General features: G+C 45.7%; 1 protein-coding gene across 4 annotated transcripts in view; it reads right to left on the bottom strand.

Annotated features, from left to right (window-relative positions):
- The window catches only part of LOC135911055 (creatine transporter-like), a 112,473-nt gene that overhangs the window by 74,009 nt on the left and 21,847 nt on the right, over positions 1 to 16,617 (bottom strand). For all 4 annotated transcript variants that reach the window (XM_065443145.2, XM_065443147.2, XM_065443146.2 and 1 more), the window contains exon 7: positions 10,462 to 10,565. In XM_065443145.2, the coding sequence (XP_065299217.2) occupies positions 10,462 to 10,565 (104 nt within the window). The remainder of the gene's footprint in view (positions 1 to 10,461; positions 10,566 to 16,617) is intronic.

The raw sequence follows: 16,617 nt of genomic DNA, 5'->3' as shown, positions 1-16,617 counted from the left end.
GGCTGCGGCCAAAGCGGCCAACTTATCCGCGCAGAAAAAATTGGTCCGGGCGCGATCCGGCCAAGCGGCCGCGTATTTTCCGCAAAGCGGAAAATCCGCGGCCGCTTGGCCGGATCCGCTTGTCCGCTTGTCCGCTCCGCCTTCGGTGTGAACGTGCATTTAGTGCTATGCTATGGTCCGTTGCGCATTGAGCAGTTGGGACATGCGCGGAGTCGTAACGCTAGCTGCAGAAATGCGTCAATCTCTGCGTTTCAACCTTGCTAAGGGTTGTGAAAGTGGCCACTAAGTATGTAGGATGTGTCAGGATCCTTATTGACTCGAGTTTCCCCTAACTAGGGTAGGTAACTGAAATGTGCCGCACTGCGTTTCATCTGAAACTGTCGGGTTGTGTATTTTTTATTACCTGGCATCGTAATGGTTCGAAAGGTATTTGCGCTCGTCCGTAGAGCGAACGTCATGGGGCAAGTATTGTGTCAAAAGATATGTCAGCTGTCTGATATTATTACGGGGAAGAATATTTACAGGGCATATGTGTACAGGGAGAATGCATAGCTCGAAACCGCAGTGCAGAGCAATACCACTCATTGATGCCACCGTCACATCATCTTGCTCTTCTCCTCATAAAGCCTTTCTATAGAGGCACAAACTTCCATGTAATATTAGCTCCCGGCGGCGGAACGACCGCATCAGTGCATTTTATCGAGTTGAATCAATGTTCGAATTATAAGGCATCAGTGGGGAAACATGTACAATGTCAGGCACTGGTGGATCAGAGGAAGACTTCGAAGTCCTGGGTGATTTCTCGTACATTAGTTCGGTCACTTGGCGCATGACCCGGCAAGGCCAGACGTAGAGCGACAACAGTTTGCGGCACAGGCCAGTGTGACGTGAAGGCAGTTAGAGCAAGACAAGGGAACCAGGGCTAAAGCTAACAACCCGATAGCGCCGGGCATAAATGAGATTTTGGGAGGTCTCAGACGCCTCACGTCGATCACGGGCGAATGACCGCGCGAACATTGGCATCGTGAACGCATAAAGTAGTGCTGCCATCGGGGGGAGGGGGGGGAGCAGACAGTCAAGAGGCAGAAGAGGATTGCCGCCATGTAGCAGATAAAAAGACAGTAGCCAGTGACATCGTGGCGTGATGAATTTTCGGCGAACACAACAAACGCCAAAGTGCAGTCCCAATCACTGCGGTCATCGGAGAAGTGCATGAAGATCATGTCTATGAGTGTGTTGTTGAGGCGTTCAGTAAGTCAGTTTGTCTGGGAATGGTAAGCCGCGGCGAATTTGTGAGATTTAGAGCAAGAGCGGGGAAGGTCATCGACTACTTTTGAACGAAAGCAAGGGCACGTTCAGTGATTAGCTGGCGAGGAGCGCCATGGTGCAGGACCACTTCGTAAAGAAGGAAATCGGCGACATCAGTTGCACACATACTTGGAAGCGCTCGTGTAGTGGCCTAAAGCGAAGCATAGTCCATCGCGACGGCGACCCACTTGTTACCCGAGGATGAGATTGGAAAAAGCCAAGAAGGTACAAGCTGACGCGGATAAAAGGTTCACTTGCTGTGTCTATCGGATGAAGGCACTGGGCGGGAGGTAGAGCAGGCTTCTTGCGGCATTTACAGAGCTCGCAAGCCGGTATGTAGCCCAGGCAAGGAGCGTCTGCGAACACGATCATAAGTGCGAGAGACATCCAAATGGCTACCCTTAGGTGCATCGTGCAATTGCACGAGAACAGTATAGAGCGTAGATCCTGGGGAACAACAAGGAGCAGTTCACTGGCGTCGGATAGCATATTGCACCATTATAAAGTGTCATCGAGTAGTAGGAACAGGCGGAGGGAACGGTCTTGGTTTTCCGAGGCGAGGCGCTCCATAAAGGATCGCAAAGATTGGTTGCGACGCTGTTCGGCAGCGATTTTGAGGATGTCGGTAAGTGTCAAAATACAGGCATCGCCTTTAAGTTCTTTGGCACCGGGTGGATTGACCGGACAGCGGGAGAGGCTGTGGGCATCCTGATGCAGCCGCCCATATTTACACCATTCAAAGAAGTTGAACTATTGGAAACGTAAAGACCAGCGTCCAAGATGTTCTGTTCTTGGATCTTTGAGTGAGGAGAGCCATTATAAAGCGTGGTGGTCTGCAACGACAGAAAAAGGTCTGCTGAACAGATAAGAGCGAAATTTAGCAATGTCCCAAACGCGAGCAAGGCATTCGCGTTCAATTACTGAATAATACCACTCTGAGGCTAAGAGAAGGAGGCTAGCGTAATCGATTACGCGATTTGCATCTCGTCAATGTTGGGACAAGATAGCGCCAATGCCGTAGCCCGTTGCATCAGTGCGAACTTCCGTATAGGCAGATGGATCAAAATGGCTCAAGATGGATGGATTTATGAGGCGAGCAATAAGTGACGGCAGATCGGGTGTTAACGCAGTCACCGCGATGTAATTCAAAGGGTACAGCACAGCGGCTATGACAGGTTGAGCAATAACCTGCGGAGACCTGTGATGCTTAGGAGGGGAGCCACGCACGCTTGCAGGTAACCGTCACAACATGGTTGGGGAGTGTTATTTGTAGTGTCAGGAAAAAGTCATAGAGCGGCGATGCCATGTATAGGCCATCACGAAGGGATGGAAAAGGAGACATAGGGACATAAATCCTAGCATCCGGTTGCAGCCGGACAAATTCAACGGAAAGAAGTGGGGATTCGTCTGCAGAAGTGTCGCCAGATTACTCAGGCAGCTCGAGGCGGAGAACACCGCTTGAATAATAAATTAGTGTAGCGTGGAATGCCAAGCAGTCTATTTCAAGAATCAGTTCATGAGATCACTCGGCTAGCAGAATGAAAAGAACGGATGTTCGTGACCGGCAAAAGTTACGCGGGCTGTACACATTCGCATTGCGGCCATGGTGCTACCGTTGGTGGATCGAACGGCAAGCAGTTCGGCAGGTATAAGAACTTTTTGGAGATGACTACGAAGATCTGAGCACATTACTGACACTTGAACTCCGGTATAAATGACAGCTCTAACTGCAGCACCGTCAGCGAAAACTTCGATTAAGTTCGGTCTTACAGCAAGGGTCAACAGTCGTTTTGCAGTCTCGCTCGTCCATGCAGCCGCACATCCGGGAGCTGCACTGTTTAGTTTCCCGAGAAGCGGCCAGAATAGGGTGGGGATGGGGACCATCGCAATGGAGGCGAATGGGACCGGCGGTGTTGTGATGAGGACGAACGGCTGGTATTGTTTCTCCGCCTAGTAAGATCGCATTGTAGCGATCAGCGGTGGTCAGCGTAAGGCCGAGGTGAAGAGAGCGAGCGGCTGCGGCACTGGCTGAAGATGTGGCCGACCCGAGAGCACGCGAATCAAATAGGCCTGTCTCCCGATGTTCGCCACTTCGCTTGGCTCCGGTAAGATTGGTTTGTATTCGACCTGGTTGCAACAGTAACAGCAATGACAGGGGCGGCAGGGTTGGAGCGGTGGCCACCGTTTGGCTGAATCTCCATATTCAATTCTTTCAAATTCTTTGCGGATGAAGGCTTAAATGAGCGGGATGGTTATTCCGTTTTGCACGAGTGCTTGGAGCCGCAGCCTCTATCTAGCGACAGATAGGTTGCGTCAAACTCGGTGATGCTAGCTGTTGAGTAGATCGTCACTAGGTCGTTCGTCGATGGCGGCAGAATGAGGTGGCAGCAATATTTGGAAGCCGGTTGTAGCGCTGTGCAATATGTTTGCTCTTAGCTTGCTCGAAGCGCCGGCAACTCCACTGTGATGGACTCTACCATTTACAGCTCTTGCAAAGAAGCAGGTTTCCATTTATAATGTGGCCGACTTCATCTGGCTCCGATATTCCCTTATGTGCTTTTCGACCAAGAGCCAACACCTCCTGAATGTACGAGATGTGCGATTCCGTGGATATCTGGATACGAAAGGTTAGCTCTTTCTTAGTTGCCAACTGGCGTCCAACAGGCTTTCCGAAAAGATCGCGCAGCTCTTCTTTGCATGTGTCCCAAGTCGAAATGTCGAATTCGCGGATCTCAAACCACAGATTCGCGGTTTCTCGCAAAAAATATAACATTAGCCAGAATAAGCGCGGCATCCCACTTGCTGTGGTTGCTCACGCGTTCGTACCATGGCGACCATTCTTGAGCGTCAGCGTCGTCGGTGCCGTTGAAAGTTAAACGGGTCCGACGGGTAGGGGAAAAAAATGTGGGTACTAGTGCTGTGTGAGTGGACGAGGCAGCGTCGTTAGCCATACCAGCAGAACAGACGTGTCGTCCGCTGCAGAAATTCAGATGTGGGTTGCGTCAAGCTCACCCGTGCCTCCACCAAATATTACCGGGAAAAGTACTTACAGGGAACTTATGTACAGAGAGAATGCGTAGCTCCAAATCACAGGGCACAGTGATACCACTGATTGATATCTTTGTCACTTCATCTTGCTGTTCTCCTAACAACGTCTTTCTATAGCGGCACAAAGTACTACTTACAATGCTGCCGAATATTTAATTTCTTTAACGTCGATGGGCACACACGCTCATGTCACACTGGGATTCTCAGGCTGGCAGCGAAAACCTGCTGCACATGGCGCAGCGAGATGATGAACACAGACACAAAACAAACAAAAAAACAAAGGGCTGATGTAGTCACCTTCATAGTCCTGTCATATAATCTTATACAGACGCGCAATCGAACAGACAATAGGAGCATGACTGAGAAAATGAAATTTTTGCATCTCAAGTATCATCGCTTCAATGTCATGATGTTCATAATTATTATGAGCTTGCTTCTGTGCACCGCAGGACGGTGGCGCCGTGATCTCCAATTACACCTGCTTCGCGCCAGCCGAAAACTTCTCACGCCTTCCAAGTTCCTAATTTGATCACGCCACCCAATCCACAACCATCCTCGAGTGCACTTTCCTTTCATCGGGAGCCATGTTGTAACTCTAACGGACTGCCGGTTATTTGCCCTACGTGCTACATGACCTGCTCATTTCCACTGTCGTCTCTTATCTGAAGCGCAATACTAGCTACACCCGTTTTGTCTCTGCAGTACACCGTCATAATATGCTCTCCTAACGTTTGGTTTACCACGTTTCCTTTTATCACTTCCTGCACCTTAACTCATTTCGAAGCTTCTTCATCAAGCACCAAGTTTCTGCCCAACATTTTAGTGCCGGCAGAATGCAATGAGTGTACATTTTTTCCAACTGTAACGGTGGGCTGCCGGTCATGGCGCGGTAATGCATTCATACAGCATCCAACCAATTCCTATAGATCTGTAACACTTGCATCTCACAATAAGCCTCTTATGAATAATTGGCCTCGATAAAGCAGCTCTTGCACAGGTTCAAGAAGCTGACTTCCAATCATGAATCCTCATTTTTTGCCAGAATATCTAACGTTACCTTTGCATTCAGCAGGTTAATTTCCAACCTCACTCATACACTTCATTTCCAAGCTCCTAAATAATTTTTACTCGTCATCGCCAGTGCTGCTGGCCAAGATAATGCGATCTCCTAAGCGCAGGTTGCTGTGATACTTGCAGCTAATACTCACTCTTAAGCTTCCATATATGATAATTTAGATACTTCTACGCCTGCAGTGAAGACCATTGGTTAGTGTGTCTTCTTAACTGAGGTCTTCCTTAATCCCGAAGAAATAATTTCGCAGTTCACACGAACGCATGACGAGTCACGACGCTTTAAAGCATAAGTACCGCCCTCTAGCTTTTGGCGGCTGGTCTTCAAGCTACAGCGGCCAGAGGTCATCATCTTCACCAGCCTATCATTAGGTCCACTGCAGGACGAAGGTCTCTCCCATCGATCTCCATTTACCCCTGTCCTTCGCCCACTGATTCCAACGTGCGCCTGCAAATTTTCTAACTACATCACCTCACCCAGTTTTCTGCCGTCCTCGACTGCGCTTCTCTTCTTTTGGTGCCCATTCTGTAACTCTATTTGTCCACCGGTTACCCATTTTACACATCATATGGCCTTTCCAGTTCAATTTTTTCTGTGAAAGTCAATTAGACTTTCGGTTATCCGTGCTTCCTTTCATGTCAACGTTGCGCCTTACATTTTTCGCTGCGTCGTTCTTCGCAATCCTTAACTTATTCTTGAGCTTTTTTGGCAACATTCATGTTTCGGCCTTATATCTAAGCGCCGGTAGAATGGAGAAATTGTGCACGTTTTTTTAAAAATTATAGTGAATGTTTTTTTAATTCCAGTCAGGATGTAGCGATGCCTGGCGTATGCACTCCAACCCATTTTTATTCGTCTCTAAATTTTCTTTTCTTTATCAGTGTCCTCTGCGAGCGACAGACCTAGTTAAACGTACTCCTTCACCGACTCTAGAGGGTCACTGGCGATCCTGAACTCTTGTTCCTTTTCCAAGCAATTAAGCATTGTATTTCTCCTCTGGATATTATTCTACAAACCCCACTCTTACACTTTCTCGGTCAAGGTCCATAATCACTAGTCGTAATTAGTCCCCAGTGTCACTGAACAGGACAATGTCACCTGGAAAGCAAAGTTTGCTGAGATCAGTGTTTTTTGCGCACCACTTGGAAGGAGGACTGGGGAGCGACAGACAAAAACGCGAACTTTCAACTGGTTTTAATGGTAGGGAATCAAATGGTTTTATACCTACATGAACGTGACGCAACACGAAATAAATAATGAAATATGCATGTGCAATCAACAAGGCAGACTTGCACACGTGCTTCATTGGGACTATCACAAAATAAAATTAGTCATCTTAACGGTGCCGGACTTTGCGAAATCGGAGCGATAGATATGATATGCAAGACATCTCTGCCTTGGGTATTACAAGTATCATTTAGAATTTATCTCGCTCTTGCGGATGCACGTGCACAAGTCTGTCTTGTTGATTGAACATGCATATTTCATTATGTATATCATGTTACGTCACATTCATGCATGTAAATAAATCACTTTACTTCCTGCCATGAAAACCCGTTGAAAGTTTGCGCTTGCGTCTGTAGTTTATCAGTCCTCGTTCCAAGTGGTGTGCAAGTAGCACTGATTATGAATTGTAATCAACTGGCCCGGACCAGTATCTTTTGAAGTAGCTGAGATATTCTATTGGAGAATATCTTGGTAAATATTTTGTATAATACTGGATGTATGCTAAGTGGCCTATAACTTTTCAATTCTTTAACGTCTGCCTTTTTGTGTATTAGTATCATATTGGAATTCTTCCAGTTGTCTGGCACGCTTGAATTTGTGAAACATTATATATAAATGGCCGCAAGCTTTTTAAGCATTATATCTCCTCCAACTTTGATTAAATTGACCCTTATTCTATCTGCTCCTACCGCTTTTTCTCGGGTCATTTCTTGCAAGGCCCTTCTAACTTCAGTGTTAGTTACAGAAGGAGCCTCTGTATCCTGTTCATTATAACTTGGAATGGAGGTAGCGCGGCTGGTCTGGGTACTGGTAAAGTGAGTATAGAACACTTCCGCTGCTTTTTTACTATATCTTTTAAATTGTGATAATATTAGCCTGCTTATCTTTCCGTGCATACATGTTGCCTTGTCAGATGCCAAGCTTTCTTTTCACTGATTTCACGGTGCGTCCTTTTTTTTGCTGCTTCCACAGTCTTTCTCACATTAAAATTTTGAATATCCCCTATTTTCTCCCTATGGATCAGTTTGACAGTTCAATGAATTCTATACGATCTCCTGGGTTGGACACTTTCATGTTTTGTCATTTCCTTATTAGGTCCTTTGTTAATTCGGAGAGCTTATCTCTTAGCCTTACCTCTTCAATTGCTGCTTTGCAGCCAGCTTAGTTATGGTTTCGTTCATTACCTCTGTCATCTTCATCTCTCTATTTTGAAGCTGCATATTTATGATCACAGATCACATTATGAAAAAAATGAAAATGATAGCACACATATTGGTAGATCTGAAGTCACCTATAGAAGTCTTAGTTTCCCTGGCCTGTTATGTTTCATTTGACGCCGTTCGAACGAGCACAAGTAGCTACTGTAATTGATGATTTCTTCATTACACACTGGCGGCATTTTTTAAAATTTATTTATGTATACGGTACTGCCGGTCTCGCTGGCTTCAACAGAAGGCGAGATAAAAATACCCACGATATAAAGGACTTCAAGGACACGTTAGCAATAGAAATGACACGATAAATTTGGATGGATCTGATGCAATTAGACGTCAACGGAAAGGATAGGTTCAATATCTTCAGTTTACTTAAGTATCGACGTATCCGTTCCCGATCACGATTCTCTCCCGGGAGCAGGCCACGATTCTACGGCGAGTGCAGACTCGATCTGTGCTAAGCCCCAAAAGGTTGGCCGAAATTTCAAAGCAAGAGTTCAAACCTAACTGCAGGCACTGCGAAGCACTAACCGCAGACAAAGATCACACACTATGGGGGTGGCCAGCCAGCCCTCCAACCTAGAACAATTCTTTCGCAAGCTCCCACGCTTGAGTCCTGGGAGCGTACAATATATTCCCTTGACGGAAATGCCAATTCATGGTGGCAGAGTGGGCTAAACGCGCAGGCGCCGCGTTGCCTCCTCGCTATCTCCTCTGCCAAGGTTTTAAGAATTAATACGCATGTAATAAACCTAACTTCTCTCTCTCTCTCTGTAGGGGAGTGAATGGATGTTTTAAATTTCGTGCGGCGTGGAGTACTAATATAGAAATTTATGCATCGTGATTCACTTTTGCAGTGGTTTCAGTTACATGAAAGGAATCATCGCTCACTTAAAGGGACACCAAAGGCAAATACTAAGTCGACATGGACTGCTTAAATACAATTCCAAAAACCTCGCAACGCTTGTTTCGCGCCAGAAAAGATTTACTTTACAACATAATTGCATGTGAACGGTCTGAATGCCTTTTTCGAAATTCAAATCTCCTGCCACCCAATCGGTGGAGTGGTGACGTTGTATACGCCATCAACACCTTTTGCTGCGGTCGGTGAGTAAAACCTGCCCAACAGATGGCACTACGGAACCAAGACGCAGTGGTGTATTCGCTGTTGTAGCTGCTTTTTGGTGAAGTAGCGTAGACCATTCAGGCATATCGCGACATCACATGGGAGTTGAATTCTCTGCTACTTGTAGTTTCTGCCAGTTTCACGAGCCAGCAAAACCTGTGCAGCTTTACGCGATAACGAAAGAAATGAAACGCGAAAGCGTAGGTGGCGTGGAGTCGAGAAAAAATGAAACCTTTCGACCGCCCGCGTCGTCGTCAAGGGTAACCTCAATGAGTTTTCTTTTTTTTTAAACATGAAATAGAACTACGCAAGATGAATTTTAATTCGCCTTATAATTCAATACAAGGTTGGTTTTTGCAACGAATGGTTGAGTACTAGGGACAGAATTTCACCGAGGAGTGCTTTCGACATCGTGCAAACGCTTGAATGTCCCGGGGGAGCCTCTAAGCACATCCTGCATTTACCTAAATTTCTCAATCAATAAAGCACTGTTCGGGATGATATTAACGGTTTAGAGATTCTCGAGCAGTTATATATCACTTTAGCTTGGCCTAATAGTTGCCTTTGGTGTTCCTTTAATATTGAGCCTTCCCATTTTTGTTTCAAGAAAAGCTTGTGTCGCTGAACTTAGCCCCACTCTTGGAAAGCTTGAATTACATATCTTGCCACGATAGCTGTTGATCAAATGTGCTTATGCATGCTACTAAAAATTTAATTGTAACTTTAAACAGGTGCTCTTGTCCATTCCGACTCTACATAATAAGGAATAACCATATTAAGAACATGATTTTGCATCCATTGTTAATGGCGCTTAGGGAAGCTTCAAAAGCCACAGCTCATCCTGAAGCAATAAAAACAAGCAATAAAAACAGCGCTAAACGACAGGACGAGTGACGGGACACAGACAACAGCGCTGTTGTCTGTGTCCTTTCACTCGTCCTGTCGTTTAGCACTGATTTTATTGCTCGTAATCATGAACCAACCAGCCCAAATGCGGACTCTTCTACTCTTTTGTCCTGAAGACTTGCAATGAAAGTGCGCAACTCGCATGTATAATACAACTCATGCTTTCATTAAAAAATGAACTACACGAATGAACTGCTTAGGACTTATTACGAGGCAAGGCAATATTGATGTACTTGCCTGTTTTTTTTTTTTATACGGCTTCTGACGCAGTACTCCGCTCTTATAGCCGCTATGAGATATAGAGAAAATAATGTACCCGAAAATAATAATTTGCTACCGCGTCTTTGTCAAATAATAGTGATAATGACGGCTTCTTTAACTTCAAGGGTTATAACAAAACCAAAACAGGAAGCTTTAGTATTTTTTTTTATAGATAAGAGATCCCAACTGCCTGTGTTATGCCTTTGAAGAAACCGACCACAGCGAAGAACTCCGACACGAAGCACCGAGTCAGTGCATTCCGACAAATAGACGCACGCTATATGCTGGACTCTGCTCACCCGAGGACTGGCCATTCAAACTTGTTGTAACTGGCGAAGAAGGTGGTCATGCCCAGGGCCAGGCCGACACTGTAGAACATGTGCTGAGATGCCGATATCCACGTCTGCCGCGTGCGACAAGGAAAGAAGAAATAGTTGCGACATGAAGTAAAACCTAAACCGGCATCGATCACATGAAAATATGGAATTCATTATCCCGTATAGTTTGATTTTGCACGTGGTGCGCAGTTATGGTGTAGTTGCAGTAGCTTTTTATGTGTGAAACGTTTCTCAGTCATACGTAGTGCTACTTTTGCCCAATGATTGTTGATATTTATAGTAATAACTGGACGTTTCACATGATGTGCTATACGTGTCTGTGACACGTATGGCCACAGCCTTGAGAAGCCGTGTTTATTTCAAATAAGCGTGGATGAAAGTCAGCGCTTGTTGTGTCGTTTTTTTGTCTTATGTCCCGCCTACGTTTCGCACTGTTAACAACAAGAGGAAATAAGTATTGTTGTGCTTCAATGAATTGCACCTTTCAGTGCAGCCTAAACCGAAATATATCCGAGGAACCAGTGAGGAGAATGCTTCTCCGGGAAGGCTCAGGAACCATTTTTTCAATAAATGAGGGCTTATCAGAAAGTATTTGCCCCAATTTTTTTATTAGCCAATAGGGTACATACAGGTGATTGCAAACATACGTGCTACGTACTATTCTCCATGACTTACACTATTTTTCCACATAGCCCCCACAGCATATCACACATTTGTCTCATCGTAGCACTAAATTTGAGACGCCCTTGTGGTCTATAAGCGACCCACACGGCCTCACCGAATGCTCATTGTCCTGCAATTATTCACCGCCTTTTGTGAGCTCACAACACCACCTCCTCACATTTCTCAACGCGGGACACCTTTCCCCATACGTGGGCTTTATTTCCCTGTGAATTTCAATGAGCGTTCGCCCTTTGCCCCATAGACAGCGAATCACACTTCAATTCTCGTACGTCGTGGAGCTACTGGCAGACAAGGCCGGGCCGGCCCAGGAAATGTCCACCGCTGGGAATTGATATGTGGACTTATTATTTACATCCCTACATTGACTGAACGTAGTAGGGCCAAACACTTTCTGATTCGCCCTCGTAGTTTGCGGAGATGTGCACGCAAGAGCAAGTGTGCATAGAGTGACATTAGGGAACGGATATCAAATACTCAATATACCAGCAATTTCGCTCGCCTTGGCACTACTATTCTAGATTTGTGTCAAGAGAAATGCCGCACAAAATACAAGGTTAGCGTTGATAGGTTGCACTTAGTAGCATGATATCGTAGCTATGACAAGACCAATTGTTTAGTACGCCTCCCTTAGGCTTGTCCAACATGAGAAAGAATAACGCGCGACCCCTAATACCAAACGATATCCGTATCTGGCAAGTATTGCCTTGGTGAAGCCAAAAACAATACATATTCTATAAAAGCAATAAATAGCACATCTCCAAATTATTCACCGTGGTGATCACGAAAGCACTCTCATAGCTTTGTTATTTCCTTTTCAGAACTTTAGTGGACACCGCCATCACGAATCGGCCACCACCAAAAACTACGTGAACGAGTAAAATATATATATATAGATGGAAAATAGAAACCGTTGGCCATTTACGTAATGCACGTACTTTAAAGCGCGCGAACTTACAAGAAGCTGCTGGCAGCTATACTGACGTTTGCATGCTATTATTCTTTAGCTGCATAGAGTAATAATGACAATAATGACCGATGATCACTTTTTACTGGCTTAGAAGTGATGAGCATTATCGCTTGGCACTAGGCGCGCCTACGTGTATAGGAAGTTTCTTGAATCTTACCAACGGTTCTCTCCTCAGTGTGTCGTCACCGGGCCTTGTGTAATGTGATTGTATGCGCAACGCGAAATGTGTAGTGCATTCTGGAAAACACGCGGGCACCACCGATTGCTCTGGAGCATTCCATGACTCATGTATAAACGCTGACGCGCATGACCCGCAGATATATTTCGACAATGGCCGACTGTGTACACTGCTGTCAATGTGCTTTGAGTGTAGCCTGTTTTTGTGGGCACATCTTTGCCCGATAAAACATAGTTTTATAAGTCGCAGTTTAATATACGGGGTTTTACGTGCCACTTTCTGATTATGAGGCACGCCGTAGTGGAGGACTCCGGAAATTTTGACCACCTGGGGTTCTTTAACGTGCACCTAAATCTAAGCACACGGGTGTTTTCGCATTTCGCCCCCATCGAAATGCGGCCGCCGTGGCCGGGATTCGATCCCGTGACCTCGTGCTCAGCAGCCCAACACCATAGCCACTGAGCAACCACGGCGGATAAAAGTCGCAGTTTTTCTACTGTGTTCTTTGCCGTCCCTACTATGTGACAAAATCAGTGTTATCCTGTTTAGACATGAGCACGTGGTGCTCTCGTACTAGGGTGCTGTTACTGGAATGGGGGGAGCGCTGTGCCCCCTCGCACAACTGCTGCTGGTTTCACGATCGTCGCAATGCAAAGTCGATGGAAAGTTTGTTATGTGCGAAGTATACTCTACCGTTGCATGAGTGTTACAAAATTAAATTATGTGGTTTTACTTATCAAAACCACTTTCTGATTATGAGGCATGCCGTAGTAGAGGACTCCGGACATTTGGGCCACCTGGGATTCCTTAACGTTCACATCAATCTAAATACACGGGAGTTCTTGCCTCCATCGAAATGCGGCCGCCCTGGCCGGGATACGATCCCGCGACCTAGTGCTCAGCAGCCCAACACTATAGCCACTTAGCAACCACGGCGATTGTTGCATAAGTATACTTAACCCTTTAGAGAAGAGTGAGATATATATGCCCCACTTTATGATTGTACAAGAACGCTCATCAGCAGCAAAAGGACGCATTTATCTAATTTACTTGGTGCTGCCGTCGACCTAACCGTTTCAACAATTCATGCGATAATTGCTTTGGAATGGTCACGAAGAGAGCGACAAGAACATTCTGTTTCATCCTTGGAACGCTTCCCAAGTTTGGGACACATTTGTTCGCATGATGCACGATAACTTATTCCGCTTTTTTGAATTTAAATTTACACATTTGGCCCACAATAAGACCGCTTTTCTTTATATTGAAGCGATGTCTATGGCGCTATAACGTAAAGATATTCGAAAGTTTTCTGCAGTTCTGCAATCAGTTCTTTGCGATTGGTTAAAAACATTTCAGGCTACCCTCCCTTCACGTGCGTGTCCCGCGACGTCAGGAAAACCGCAATAGCTGTCCATGTTATCTGACGTGTACACACTGATCATACATGATTAGACCAAGCAAAATAAAAATGTTTCTGATCGACACTTTCTGCCATTAACCCTCTGCTATTGGTCAAGTGTTTTCGCGTTGCGCCCACTTCGCCTTTCTTTCACGCGACGTCAGGAAACAGCGAAGATTCACCACGTCAAAGTGAAAATGACGTGTATGGGTTAAAGGTGCGTTAGCATGCCGCACAAAACTGAATTTGTTTCTGAATTGCCGGATATTGCCCTGTTCCGCAAGGAATAGAAGATAGCTCCCCACCGAACACTCAGGCGCTGGCTGCTCGCACAGGGCAGAGTGCATACATTTATTTGCGTATAATAAAGCTTTTTGCGTGACAGTATAACGTTATCGAGACCTTTTGGTAGGTTGGCGACATCACTCTGTCAACTCTTTGCTGAGGGTCTGTTTTAGCAGAGTTCTTAACATCCCTCGGGTATTTAATTCAACCACCGGAAGCTTAGAAAAGGGAAGTGGGCCAATCGCACACTCTGGCACAACCCTCCTCATCCAGGCATTTATTTTCACTGCGCTGGCTTGGCCCATCGCAATTCCCTCCACTTTAGCGTGCTTCTCGCCTCTTGCCAGCCAATGAGATAGGAAGGGCGCTCATTGTAGGCGATGTGATTCGTCTTCAAAATAAGCAAAAATGACCCCATAACGAGGAGAGCGTTTGACTGCACTGTTAAGACAGCGCTGCGGGTCACCGCCCGGTGCTTGCGTCGGCGGTTACGCAAATTGGGGCCTACACTCTTAGGCAAACTTACACCCTTTGGGATGTGTCTCTCCCAAACAACAATAATCATCATCTGCCTTGCTCGCGTTTCGTTTTTTGAAGATGCTGCGCCCGCTACTTGACTGCCGGGAAAGCTATATCATCCTGATAACGCGCCTGCCCTTCATTACTAGTACACAGCTCGCCGCGAAATAAAGGAAATGTGGACAAGACAGATCACTATTATTGTTGTGTGGCAAAAAGGTGTAATTTTGCTTAAGAGCGTATAACGTAAAACTATTCTAATGTGTTTTTATTCCAATCTCCTGATGTCAAATATGCGTAACCACCAATGCAAGCATCAGGCGGTGACCCGCAGGGTTGTCTGAAGAGGCGAATCAAACGCTCTCCTCGTTGATAAGAGGTCACTTTGGTTTGATTTAAATACGAATAACCTCGCCTACAATGAACGGCTTTTCCTTTGTAATTGGCCACCGGGAGACGAGAAGCGCGCTCAAGTGGAGAGGCATTCGATAGGGCCGAGACAGAGCGCGGAAAAGCGATAACCCGATGAAGAGGGTGGTGCCGGCGTCTGTGATTGGTCCGTTTTCCCTTAATTAGCTTGGTGACTGGTTGAAAATCGTGACAGCATGCAAAGCAAGTTTAAGAATGCCGCTAAAATTAATCGTCAGAAAAGGAGATTTGGCAGAATAAGGCTGTAAACGTGCCGAAAGCGCTCGAAAATGTTACACGGCAACGCAAAAAGCTTTGCTGTGCATAAGTGAGTCCATGCTTTCCTGCAGGTGCGAATAGCCAGTGCCTGAGCTATCGGTGGCAGCCTTCTTTTATTTGTTTCAGAACCGGGCAGCCTGTGGCTATTAAGAAAAAAAAATACAGCTTTGTTCGGCACATTTATACATATTTAGCGCATACATGTCAATTTGACGTGGTGAGTTCTTGCGGTTTTTTGACGCCGCGTGACAAGCAGGTGAAGTGGGTGTCGGCGGAAAACTTTTGACAATTAGCCGAGTGCTAATTGTGAAAAGGCGTTGAATCATAAATAAGTATTTTGATTTTGTTCTTTCCAACTGTGAATAATCAGTGTATTCACGTCATATTAGATGCGGAGCTGCTGCCGCTTTCGTAACGTCGCGTGACAGACAGGCGAAGTGTCGCTGGTGCAAAAATGTTTGACCACTCGCAGAGGGCTGATTGCAGAATTGGAATAGAAAAGTTTGAATAACCTTAAGGTATAGTGACCTTGACACCAGGGGATTGGAATAAAAACAGACTAATTGTTTTACGTCACAGGGCCCCTAGTCTGCAAAGCTCGTCCTTGTGAATGCACGTGCGGAAACATGCGCACACATAAACGCGCAGTGTTCGACTTATGTAAGAGGAAGTTCTTTCTAACTTTTCGTAGGCTCCACTGCGCACAGTTGTCCGTCGTGTTTTGGTCCGTTTTACAAGGACAGTAGTGACACGTGTACTTCTTTATCGGGCGACCACTTCTCACCACCTAACAAATGTTATCGCACAGCGCAGGACGTGCATGTAAAATACGCTTGTTTAATGCAGCACGCAGACAAAAATAACTTTGGATTGAGACCCTAGATGTCCAGCGGGATATATACATGCCACGTTTTGTAATACCTATACGGTCAGTGCAACAAGTTGAAGTGAAATTTATTGGAAACTATTAAGCGTAACATCGTATGAAATTGTGAAATTACTGCCGACGTTTCCATTGTTCACGCGTGTTTGTCGGACACTTATGGTGCGTGCATATTTACGATCGTCACCCGTGCCTACATGTATCCCAGATTATCAGCACCGACTGCAAAGGTAGAATAGAACGTTCATGCGAACTTTTTATCATTATGAACTCTATCAAAGGGTCGAAGGTGCAGCTGCCATTTCAAACCGAGAGGATGTCGGTAAAATATGCGCTTGGGGCCGAATTGGGCATTCTTAGGGCATCTCTTTTTTGTCCGTTATCTATCAACGTCGAAGCTTTCTTTGCGATGAAAAATATGTGCCTTTTTGCAATCTCCGTTGATTCCTCTTCAGGCACAGATTTAGGGATTGTTACTGCAGTCATTTTCCCATGACTACCAAAGACTTCAACGC

Source organism: Dermacentor albipictus, chromosome 1 (genome assembly GCF_038994185.2).
Source record: "Dermacentor albipictus isolate Rhodes 1998 colony chromosome 1, USDA_Dalb.pri_finalv2, whole genome shotgun sequence".
Taxonomy (NCBI): domain Eukaryota; kingdom Metazoa; phylum Arthropoda; class Arachnida; order Ixodida; family Ixodidae; genus Dermacentor; species Dermacentor albipictus.
Note: the sequence above shows the minus strand (reverse complement) of the source record. Positions and strands in the feature narration are given on the sequence as shown.